Consider the following 11,925-nt stretch of genomic DNA (forward strand, 5'->3'; position numbering starts at 1 on the left):
TTTTTTTTTTTTTTTAAAGATAGTCTCACTATGTTGGCCAGCCTGAAAATTAGGTGTTTTAGGTGCCAAAGTATTGTAGAATGAATATTTATGGAGCATTTACTATGAGGCAGATACTGTGCACAAAACAAAGCCTCTGTCCTCATGGAGCTTATATGCTAGTGCAAGAGACAGACAATAAGCAACAGTTTCTAATAAAGATGGCACCAATTTAAATTGAACAATAAATCCAAAGAGTTTAAAAGAACTTATAAATCACAAATACCAAGCAAGGTTTTATAGGAAACTGAGAGGTATTAGAAAACAAAGAACATTTTTGGACATCTACAATGTAGTTGCCCTGTAGATACACCAGTATGTACGTAGCACAGTCTAGTGGTTTTACTAGGTTGATTTAGTTTGAATTTGCTTTACTGCAAATTTATATTATCAAATCACAGGGAACAAAAGCCCTTTAAAGAGATAGTACTAAAAGAGGTCAAATGAAACATAATTTACTTGTATTTGAAGTGATAAAGTTTGCTTTCTTCATTACAATGCAAACTACACAGCTGCTGACAAACGAAATTGTTTCAAGTCACGTCTGTGGCTGACATAGCATAGACTGGATCACTCAGCTCTATTCCAATCCCTTCCTCATGAAAGTTTGTTGCATTTTCCATACTACTCTTCAGCCCAGGCTCCACATGGGACCTAGCTTCTTCCAAACAGCTGCAATAGTTTGAAGTCTCAGAGGCAGAAGAGATAACAGGTGGAGGCTGTGCTTCCACGATCTCCATCAGTAAGCACAGCTGTAGAGGCATCCGATAGTTCTGCAGCAGCTGTAGCTGAGATCCCAGCACCTGGTGCTTAGCTCTATGGCGGCTGAGAGGCAACGGGTAAGGCATCCATTTACCTGGCACAGGTTATACCCAAGATAATACGGTCCTAGAGCCACCCATTGTGGCAGCAGTTCTTGATTTCCCAGCTTCCTGATGGTGGTGGTGGCAGAGACATAAAATCCACTGTGAACCACACAACTGTCATTCCTGGAAGCTCAGCCTGCCCCCTCAGCCATTCCAAGGATTTTATGAGCATCTCTTTTTACTTTTAAACCTGTTTGAACTATACACAAGTAATGAACTCTTAACAAGTGTTTAAAAGCAGATGTCTAAAAAAAACTTTTGATTTTGCCATGGAACATCTGAGGTCGAGTATTAAGCAAAATAGTTACATAAAAGGTGTATTTTTTGGTGAAGAGTGACAAAATAACAGTACAGATAAGACTACCTGCAAAAGTCATGGAAATTATCTTTAGAAATCTGCAGTTATAGGCTTGCCTCAAACCTGCTTTGTTTTGTTTTTTGGAGATGGAGTCTCACTCTGTCGCTCAGGCTGGAGTGCAGTGGCACAATCTCGGCTCACTGCGACCTCCGCCTCGTGTGTTCAAGCGATTCTCTTATCTCAGCCTCCTGAGTAGCTGGGATTACAGGCGTGTGCCACCATGCCCCTGGCTAATTTTTTATTTTTAGTAGAGATGGGGTTTCCCCATGTTGGCCAGGCTGGTCTCGAAGTCCAGACCTTAGCAATGCACCCACCTTGGTCTCCCAAAGTGCTGGTATTACAGGTGTGAGTCACTGTGCCCAGCCCCGCAAACCCGCTTTGTAATGGACTAATACAGTATAAAAATTGTAAACTTATATAAACATCAGAGAAATTGAGATAAAATATTCTTACTTGACTGCAGCAAATACATTATCTCCATTTGGAACGATTATACAATTTTTCTTTGCTTCATTTATACCAACATATACAAGAAGTTCATCAGGAGAATCCCTGTTTAAGCAAAAGACATTAAATAGCTGCCCATAATTTATATTATCAGTGGAATTTTAGGTCTACAGACAATTTACCCCTATTTTTTCCCCTCTTTTAAAGGCTTCTTTTATAAGGGCATTTTTTTAAATTGAAACAAATTTATCGTTTTAAGCTCCAAGTTTCTTAGGAACATCTACGATAAATCTTGACTACATTAAACCTTTCCATTTGAATTATACACAAGTAATGAACTCTTAACAAGTGTTTAAAATCAGATGTATCATTTATATGATAAATACTTGGCTACAGTATAATTCAATTCCTAGCGCCATGTGCATTCTACTGTACTAGTACGTCTTCCTGGACACGTTTCTTCTATTTACCTTACATTTAATCTTCACTTTAAAGGATAGCATCTCTACTGGTACAAGCGGACAAGGTATTTTCCTCCTGGAGTTTCTCTATTTCTTAACCTTCTAGGTATCTTGTATGCATTCATTTAATGCTCATAATATTCCTATCAGATATGTACAATTATTTATCCCTATTGTTACAAGACAGGAAATTGAGTCACAGAAAGTCACAGTCACTAATGATACAGGATCACACAGATAATAAACAAGAGGACCAGTGTGACTCCAGAGATCACTCTTAGCTCCCAGTTGCCACTCTGGCACCGGGAAGCACATAGCTTTTTAAGCACAAGTCACAAGAGCTGCTCTAAATTATCTTTCTTGGGCCAAAAGAGTTCTTCTGAACCCAAAAGAGAAAAAAGTTTACAAGGAAAGGAAGAACCAGTGAGATTAACCCTAAAGAGTTTACCCATCCTAGGGAAGGTTAAAATGGTAACAGCAAGAACAAGAGATGGCTCATATATCCACCAATAGGGGAAAATGTGCCTTTCACCTTGGGTGAGGCTAATGAATAACTATTTATCCTCATTAGCAGGACAGCAGCTGTATTTTAGAGGCAAAGAAAAGATCCTTTACCTGAAATACCCAATGTGGTACTGAGTTTATCTCCAATAATAATGGTTTGGAACTCAGGAGGATCATAGTAAAACCTCCAATGAAGGTTAAAATTCGAGTCTGTTGATTTTTTCTTCATTTTATGTTTTCCAGCAAGGATATCATAAGGACCAACTAACTGAAGTCAAAGGCTTGCAGAAAGTGGATCTATAAAGCAAATAAATTTAGACAATACTTTCTGCAGATAGATAGGAAATAATGCTTTTAGTGAGTAAACTATTTCTAAGCAATTGTCTTAAAAAAGTTTCTAAAGTAAAAGAAAATCTTGAGTTATGTGTGAAGATGTCAGTTACAAACATTCAATGGAAAAGAAGTCAGAGTAACAGAAAAGTGGCATTTACATTTAGGATTTCCTCTGAAATTTACCACTGTATTAACTTAACGTCTCAAACAGTCCTGTTGTTTCTTATTTTAGCCAAAGCAAGACTGGTTTGTATTCCTACAGGCCCGTTGCCACACTGCAGTTAGCCTCAACTACTTGTAGTACACACAGATTAAGGGAGAGAAAGATAGCAAAAATGTGTGGATTAAGAATAGTAAAAAACAAGCCAGGCACGGTGGCTCATACCTGTAATCCCAGCACTTTGGGAGGGTGAGGCGGGCTGATCACGTGAGGTCAGGAGTTTGAGAACAGCCTGGTCAACATGGCAAAACCCCGTCTCTACTAAAAATACAAAAATTAGCCAGGTGTGGTGGCTCACGCCTGTAATCCCAGCTACTTGGGAGGCTGAGGTACAAGAATCATTTGAACCCAGGAGGCAGAAGTTGCAGTGAAATGAGATCATGCCATTGCACTCCAGCCTGGGTGACAGGGTGAGACTTTGTCTCCAAAAAAAAAAAAAAAAAAAAGTAAAAAACACTTCTTATCCCCCTTTCCTCTACCTCAGCTAGCACACCAGATTCCCTTGACTCTTTGACAATCTATTTGGCCAACCCTAACCCTAGATGATTCCATATGCCTTCTCTATTCACAGATCACAGTCAGTACTACTAAACCACAAAGACATGAAGTCTGTGCAATGTACAATGTATAACTTCAAATGGGTCCTTGCTGCTTCCAAGAGGAAGGGGAGAACTCTAGGCAGGACCCAGTTTTATAAGGAGGCAAGGATGAAGAAAGCAAAAAAATTCCTGTAAGAGGTAATAACGTGAATAGAAGCATGGAGATAATTGGACAGGAAAAACTGTTCAGCTCAAGTGAGCTTAGGAGAGAATACAGTAATTTTTAAAGCAACAAGAAAACTAAAACCATCCATCTCATTAGTCAAAGATAACACAGTTAATAGTCTAGTATACAGTAACAAATTTCCATTCTCTCCACTCCCATGAACAGATACAAATATGTAACAAACTGAGATGGATTGTTTTGTAACCTGCTTTTGTCCTCCATCCTGACCCACTTAAATTTTCCAAATATTTTCCATGCTATTCAATGTTATTTTACATGATTTTTAATAGGGCATGATACTGCATTATAAAGAGGTAACCATCTATTCTCTTACTGATGGACATTTACTATTTCTTTTTTCTGTTCTAAAAATGTTTCGGTGAACATCTTTGCTAATGTTTGTACACAGACATGACTTTTTAAAGAAACTGCTACACAGTTCTGATCTATTGGCAAAATTCAGAATATGTATAAATATACATTTCCATCAATAATGTAAGACAGTGCTTACTAGTTAAAAAATTTAAACCGTGCAAAAGGTATATAGTGCAAAGTAATGATCACAGCCCATTAAGAGTTTCTTTCTCCTTTCAGAGACAAAGCAAGCAAATAGAAAAGTATACAGGGATATATGTGTACTCCCCCTCCCCTTTAAAAAATACTAATGGTAGCATACTCTATAGACTGTTCTTTTTCACTTAACATATTTCAGGCATGATAGTTTATTATTTCCTAAAAATCTGCCTCATTATTTTTTAAAAAATTAAGATCTACTGAATATATGTGTTATTGGTAGGCATTTAAGCCATTTCCCATTTTTTTGTTTAAATATCCTCAAGGATACTTCTTAGTTTATCTAATCCATAAGACAAGTTCTTGGAAGCAGAACTGTTAAATCATATTCAAAGTCCTGCAACATAATGAAAGTACTTACTTTCCTTCACATTCCCCCAGAACGTGATGAAATCATTTACCTTTGCCAATAAAATAGGTGACAGTGGCATTACTATAGCATTAATCTATATTTCTTACTATATTTTATCTTACTAGAAACATCTTGGAAAATATTCCTTTTCTATGAACTGTTAATATTCTTGGTTAGGTTTTTTTAAAAATTATTATATATATATATATATTTTGAGACAGGGTCTAGCTCTGTTGCCGGGGCTGGAGTGCAGTGGCACAATCTCGGCTTACTGCAGCCTTCACCTCCCAGGTTCAAGTGATGATTGTGCCTCACCCTCCCAAGTAGCTGGGACTACAGGCGTGCGCCACCACACACAGCTAAATTTTGTATGTTTAGTAGAGACAGGGTTTCATCGTGTTGCCCAGGCTGGTCTCGAACTCCTGACTTCAAGTGATCTGCCTGCCTCAGCCTCCTGAAGTGTTGGGATTACAGGTGTGAGCCACCATGCCTGGCCAATTATATTTTTTAGAGACAGGGTCTTGTTCTGTCACTGAGGCTGGTGTGATCATAGCTCATTGCAACTTTGAACTACTAGGCTCAATGAAGGATTCCCCCCATCTCAGTCTCCTAAGTAGCTAGGACTATAGGCACATGCAACCATGCCTAGTTTATTTTATTTTATTTTATTTATTTTTATTTTTTTGTAGAGAAGAGGTCTTGCTGTGTTGAGGTCTCCTGGTCTCAGGCAATCCTTCTGCCTCAACTGGGATTACAGAGTGTGAGCCACCACACCCATCCCATTTCCTATTACATTACTTTTTCCATTTATACAAGAATGACTCTGGAGCAACTCACCAGCTGGTTTTTCAGAATCAAGTTCTTCACAGGACTTCCAGAAGTGAAAGAAATCTTCAGGTAAAGAGAGCTTATAATGATTTTCTACTTCTTTTCGAAGGTCATTGGAGACATCAGCTTCACAGAATTTACTTTTCTTCACATCCAACTTTTTTTTCACACTGAAAATTGGCACACAAAACTTCCATTCTCCAAACTGTCTTTAGTAATTTCAGTAACTCTCCTGGCACCACAGCAGATTCTCAACCACTTCATTATGTTGCTTCTCCAACTGCAAATATAGAACAGTAGGAACATATGAAATCCTGAGCTATCCTGTCTTGTTTTTATAACTGTCTTTGGTCAGACTTTCAAAGACTGGCTCCAACTGAAGATGTCAGAAAAGGCTTAATCTGCCTTGCTAAAAGGCAGTTTTGCTTAATGGTTAGGTTGCCTGGGTTGACTCCTGACCCTACGTATTTCCAGCTGATTTCCAACCTTAGGCAAGTTACTTAAGCTCTCTGTGCCTTGTTTTCTCATCTGCAAAAAGGGCATACAGTACCTCTATCATAGGATTGTTACAAGGAATAAGTTATTCTATGTAAAAATACACAGAACAGTCCTGGCACATAATATGCAAATGCTGGGCATTATGGTTATAGTCTCTATAGACTTGCCTTCATTTCCGGTATTGTATTTCTAGTTAAGCACCTCAGGTCACCAAAGCAGTTCTTCACTAAACCTTCAGAGAGAATTTTTTCAGCTCTGTCTTAACTCACATACTAGTTCAGCATCTCCATATCCCTAACAACTAGAATTTAGGAGAGCTGTACCCTTCAGAGGCTGCTTTTCTCCTTTACCCTGGTATTCCTAGAATGCATGACCCAATATGAAGAATGCCTATACACATGGCCCTTTACTAGTTCATTAAGCCCTCCAAGAATGTCTCACCCTGTCCGATTTATAACACTGCCAGACTGTTTTCTAAAACTTTAGCTATCACAATGGAGGTTCTTTCCTGTCTGATTCCCCTTATTGCTACTGTAGTGGTTACATAACTTCCGAAATCGTAGTAAAGTATGAGATAATGCACATAATTTTTCCCCTTCCCCTCTCATAGTGCTTTTATGATCAGGTCCCTCTTGCTTTCTCATTTCCCTGGCTCCGACCAAGCCGAACGCTCCGCTATGCTCAAACATCTCCTACACTTTTACGTCTCAGACTCTTCTTTTCTCTGCCTTCAAAACCCATTTTCAAAGAGTTGTCTTAAAAGTCTTCTTTAACACCCCCTGGGACTTGTTAAATCCTCCTTCAGTGTTTCCACAGCACTTTCTACACACCAGCGTTATAATCCCAAACAAAAAAGTCACAGTAGACTGCATATTCGCTTGTGCCCCCCTCCTCCCCAGGCCGGAGACTCTACACAGAGCAGGGACAGGCGGGTTGACCCCAAATCCGCAGCGCCCCGCACAATGTCTGGTATGTAATCGGTTCTCAATCTATCTGGCTGGACGAATGAATGAAACGTTGGTTGCCTTAATCAGTTTCCCCAGGAAATGCGCCAAGAGGAGCTGGGCAGAAGATGCAGAGGCGCTACTTTCCTGGTCCAACCCCCTACAGAGCGCTAAACAGCAACCTTGGGCAGGGTCCCTGCAGCAAACCGCAGACCCCGGACACACAGCAAGCTTAACAGTCACTGCATGAATGAAACGCGGTGCCTCCTGGTGCCCTGGCTGTCACCGAAAGCGACCCGCGTTGCCCGCACACCCTTTCTGGCAGTATCTGCGACCCCGCCCCCGCGCCGGGCCTGCGCTTCCTGCAGCCGCCCACCATTCAGCAGCCGCAGCGCCAGCGGAATTCCCCGATCCCGCGGCGGCTTTCGAGAGCCGCCAACTGCTTCCGGGTTCAAAAGCCTCCAATCCGAATCCCAGCGCCACTCGGGCATTAGGGAAAAGGCTCCGCCCATGCCCCGCCCCCTGAGGCCTGGCGCAGGGCGCTTTGAGGCCCTGACTACTCCCCTGCTGGGCAGGGAAAGGGGCGTCATCTGTCCTTGTGGTCCGCATCTAGGCTTTCTGGAGCATCTTCCAGGGTCACTCCAGAGACCCCCCCAGACTACTGAATCTGAATCCGTTAGGGTGGTCCAACCTTCCTCTTCAGGTGTCTACTAGAGGCAAGGTTGGATGTATGTGGCTACCCTCAATACAGCCCCTTCCTTGTTTTTTCTTCATTTATGTTTACTTAAAATATTAATCCTTTTCTCCTTCTCCTCCATCCCTCTCCCTCTCCTACTATACAGTTATTGACTTACACTAATTCGTTCCCGATTATCTCCGGGAAGGAAATAAAAGTCTGTCTCTGTCTCTGTACCGTCGTCTTCTTGGTACAATTTGGACTGTTTTTTCTTTACACCCCTGATATGCAAAGTGTAGTCTCTGAACCAGCAGCCCCAGCATCCTGAGGGAATTTGTTAAAAACGCCAAATTTTAGGCCGTACCCAGACTTTCTGAATCAGTATCTGTATTGCAACAAGATCCCCTGGTAATTCCTATGCACATCAAAATTTGGAAGGCACAGCTCTCAACTGATGTCCTTGGGTCTCCTTCACATCCATCCTGGGAAGGTCTTATTCCTCATTCCTGGAGGTGAGTTTCCTATTTCCTGAATGTGTGTCTTTTTCTTGATTATATACCCTCATGTTGTAGAACATATCCGCCAATAGTTCCTTGAGGGAGGTTGCTTCCAGGTCTTTTTTCCCACAGAGCGTGCATGTCTGGAACTGTTTTTATTCTGGCTGAGCACAGAGTTCTAGGTTGAAAATAACTTTCACTCGGAATATTGGAGGACTTGCTCCACAATATTTTAGCCTCCAGAATTGTTGAGAAACTCTACGTCATTGCTTTTCCTTCTCCTTCACAGGTCACTAAATTTCTTGATATGTAACCTGCTTTGGTTTCTGTTTTGTTTTGTTTCAAGAAGCTTTAGGATCTTCTCTTTATTACCAGTGTTCTTTAGGATCTTCCCTTTATTCCCAGTGTTCTAAGACACAATCGAGTGTCTTGCTTACGGGTCTTTTCGCATTCCTACTGATCAGTTTTTCAATCCTGAAACACATGCTCTTCAGTTATGGGTATTCTCCTAATATTATTTATTTGATCATTTCTTCCCGCCCTCTCTTATTGTATCTCTTATTTTTTGAAATTTGTTATTTAGATTGTGTGGACCTTCTTGGCTGATGTTTTTTCTTACCTGTCTGTCCTATTTTCTATCTCTTCATCTTTTCATTCTACTTTCTCTGTGACTTTTTCAACTTAATTGGACAAAAGACTATCAGATTACTTTATTTCATTTATTATACCTTCATTTCTAAGTGCCCTTTTTATTCTCTGTTCTTTTATAGCATTGCATTATTTTTCATGAATATAGCTCCTTTTATCTCTGAAGTTGTAAATTATAGGGCTTTTAAAATGCTTTCTACATAACTCTGCATTGACTTTGATTCTTTTGAGTGGTTTTTCTTTTTTTTTTTTTGGTTGGTTGTTTATATTTGGTCCCTGTCGTTTGTGCTAGAGGCATTCTTCATCTTGTGTGGTGATCCTTGCTGTCAATTTATATGTAAAAGTGATGCTCTAAAAAGCCTTTGGGCAAGGCTTGTTCACTGCTGGACAAGGTGTAAGATGATGGGGCAAAGACCAGCTATTTATTTTCTTCTAGAGAGTAATCTTTTAATTACTTGCTTTGAGAATATACAGCCTTCTTGGCGAGGGAAGGAGGCTGGGAGTCTTAGTAATTTCATTATATGCACTGATGCACGGTATTAGTTGGGGGTTTTCTGGAGAAACAGAATGAATAGATATCTATATCTGTACCTATATCTATCTATTAGCTCATGTGATTATGGGGGTTGAGAAGCCCCACAATCTGCTGTCTGTAAGCTGAAGACCCAGAAAGCCCATGTTGTAGTTTGAAGCCCTGATAACTAGAGAGCCTATGGTGTAGATTCCAGTCCAAGTTTGAAGTCCTGCAAACCAGGATCACCGAGGGTGGTAAAAGATCAAAGATTCAGTTGAAGAAGTCTAGAAGAGCGAAAGTGAATCCTCCCTTCCTCTACCTTTTTGTTTTATTCAGACCCCGAATGGATAAGATGATGCCCACCCACATAGGTGAGGGTAATCTCTTTTACTCAGTTCCCTCATAGACACTCAGAAATACTGTTTAACCAGATATATGGGCATCCTATGGTCCAGTCAAGTTGACACATAAAATTAACTCTCCACCAGGCGTGGTGACTCATGCCTGTAATCCCAGCACTTTGGGAAGCCAAGGAGGATGGATCCCTTGAGATCAGGAGTTCAAAACCAGCCTGGCCAACATGGTGAAACCCAGTCTCTACTTAAAATCCAAAAATTAGCCAGGTGTGGTGGCATGTGCCTGTAGTCCCAGCTACTTGGGAGGCTGAGGTACAAGAATCACTTGAACCCACGTGGTGGAGGTTGCAGTGAGCTGAGATTGTACCACTGCACTCCAGCCTGGGTGACAGAGTGAGATTCTGTCTCCAAAAAAAAAAAAAAAAAAACAGAAAAGATTTAATTATCATGCATACCTTCATTTACACCACTGTTTCATAATAGCATTTTTACCTTTAGCTGTGTCTGGTGTCCCTGAATCCATATCCTGGTTCCATATCTCCCAAAAGAAATAATCTTGCAGGTTTCAGGTTGGGAATGAGGGATAGAGAACATTTCCCTGACTTTGCCAGGGGAGGAAATCTAGGAGTCTTAACTGCTTCTAGGACTTTTAATGGTCTCTTTTCAGCTCATCCCACCGAAGAGGTATGGTATTTCCAATTGCTGAGCCTTTGTGAGGTTCTGCAGTGTCAGTGAGCTTGCTTCCAGGCATCACCTCTGAAAACACATGGGTTTCAGTTTTCTCTGGTAAGTCCATATGTTCACCAGTGTATTAGCTCCCCAAAGCTGCCATACAATTACCACAAACTGAGTGGCTTAAAACTGTGGGCATTTTTTCCCTCACAGTTATGGAGGCTACAAATCAGAAATCAAGGTGTCAGGAGGTTGGTTCCTTCTGGGGACTCTGAGGGACAATCTGTGCCATGCCTTTGCCTTAGCTTCTGGTGACTGCTGGCAATTCTTGGCATTCTTTGGCTTGCAGATGAATCACTCCAATCTCTGCCTCTGTCATTACGTGTTTTCCCTGTGCATCTGCCTGTGTCTAACTCCCTCTCTTTTTGTAAGGACAGCAGTCATTAGATTAGGGCCCAGGCTAATCCAGTATCACTTTTAGGTTTTTGTTTTGTTTTGTTTTGTTTTGTTTTGAGATGGAGTCTCGCTCTGTTGCTCAGGCTGGAGTGCAGTGGTGCCATCTCAGCTCACTGCAACCTCTGCCTCCCAGGTTCAAGCGATTCTCCTGCCTCAGCCTCCCCAGTAGCTGGGCTGCAGGTGGGCACCAACACGCTCAGCTAATTTTTGTGTTTTTAGTAGAGACAGGGTTTCACCATGTTGGTCAGGCTGGTCTTGAACTCCTGACCTCAAGTGATCCACCTGCTTTGGCCTCCCGTAGTGCTGGGATTATAGGCGTGAGCCACTATACCTGGCTGTCACTTTGTCTTATTTTGACCACATCCGCACAGACCCTGTTTCCAAATAAGGTCACAGTCAATGTATCCTCTGGGTGGGGGGGGGGGGGGCGGGGATGCAATTCAACCCGTCAATGATTTCTAAACTTTTGTGGCATTTTTCTGTTGTCTTCTTCTCCCGTTTTCTTTGTTCTTATGAGTATTGGTCCCTCTGGTCCCCCTTTTTTAACATTCTTTATCTTTGTTTTAGTGAGGCTTCTTAAGGAATGGAGGCAAGTGGATGCTTTCAAGGTATGTTAACTGGAGTATTTATTATTGCTATTTTTCAGTTGAATAGCACCAGGTTTGCAGTGGTAATCTGTAAAACTGCATTTATTGTACACAATTCCAAGTTCAGAACTAAAACTTTGCACTGAATAATAATTTCATAACCATGTTTTGTAGAATGTGAATGAAATTTTTTATTCAAATATTTGACGTTTAATGTCTTTTATCCTGTTCGTATGTTTGCTCCACAGTGATTTTGAAGGAATGGGTAGAGTTTACCAAATTTGGTATACTTCTTCAGGTTATCATTGTCTGTCATTTTGAAACAAAGTTA

General features: G+C 41.0%; 1 protein-coding gene and 1 long non-coding RNA gene across 2 annotated transcripts in view; one reads left to right on the forward strand and one right to left on the reverse strand.

Annotated features, from left to right (window-relative positions):
- The window catches only part of LOC108526419 (UPF0609 protein C4orf27-like), a 22,715-nt gene extending 14,937 nt beyond the window's left edge, over positions 1 to 7,778 (reverse strand). Inside the window, 5 exon segments of the mRNA XM_017867161.1 lie at positions 1,717 to 1,815; positions 2,787 to 2,814; positions 2,817 to 2,972; positions 5,756 to 5,955; positions 7,432 to 7,778. Coding sequence (XP_017722650.1) covers positions 1,717 to 1,815; positions 2,787 to 2,814; positions 2,817 to 2,972; positions 5,756 to 5,955; positions 7,432 to 7,778 — 830 coding nt within the window.
- Positions 7,779 to 8,129: 351 nt separating this feature from the next.
- LOC108526430 (uncharacterized) lies at positions 8,130 to 11,610 on the forward strand. Its single transcript, XR_001884526.1, has 3 exons — positions 8,130 to 8,376; positions 10,547 to 10,665; positions 11,575 to 11,610. It is a non-coding gene; the product is annotated as an uncharacterized LOC108526430 (long non-coding RNA).
- The last annotated feature ends 315 nt before the right edge of the window (positions 11,611 to 11,925 follow it).

Source organism: Rhinopithecus bieti, unplaced genomic scaffold (genome assembly GCF_001698545.2).
Source record: "Rhinopithecus bieti isolate Rb0 unplaced genomic scaffold, ASM169854v2 scaffold_3067, whole genome shotgun sequence".
NCBI classification, from domain to species: domain Eukaryota; kingdom Metazoa; phylum Chordata; class Mammalia; order Primates; family Cercopithecidae; genus Rhinopithecus; species Rhinopithecus bieti.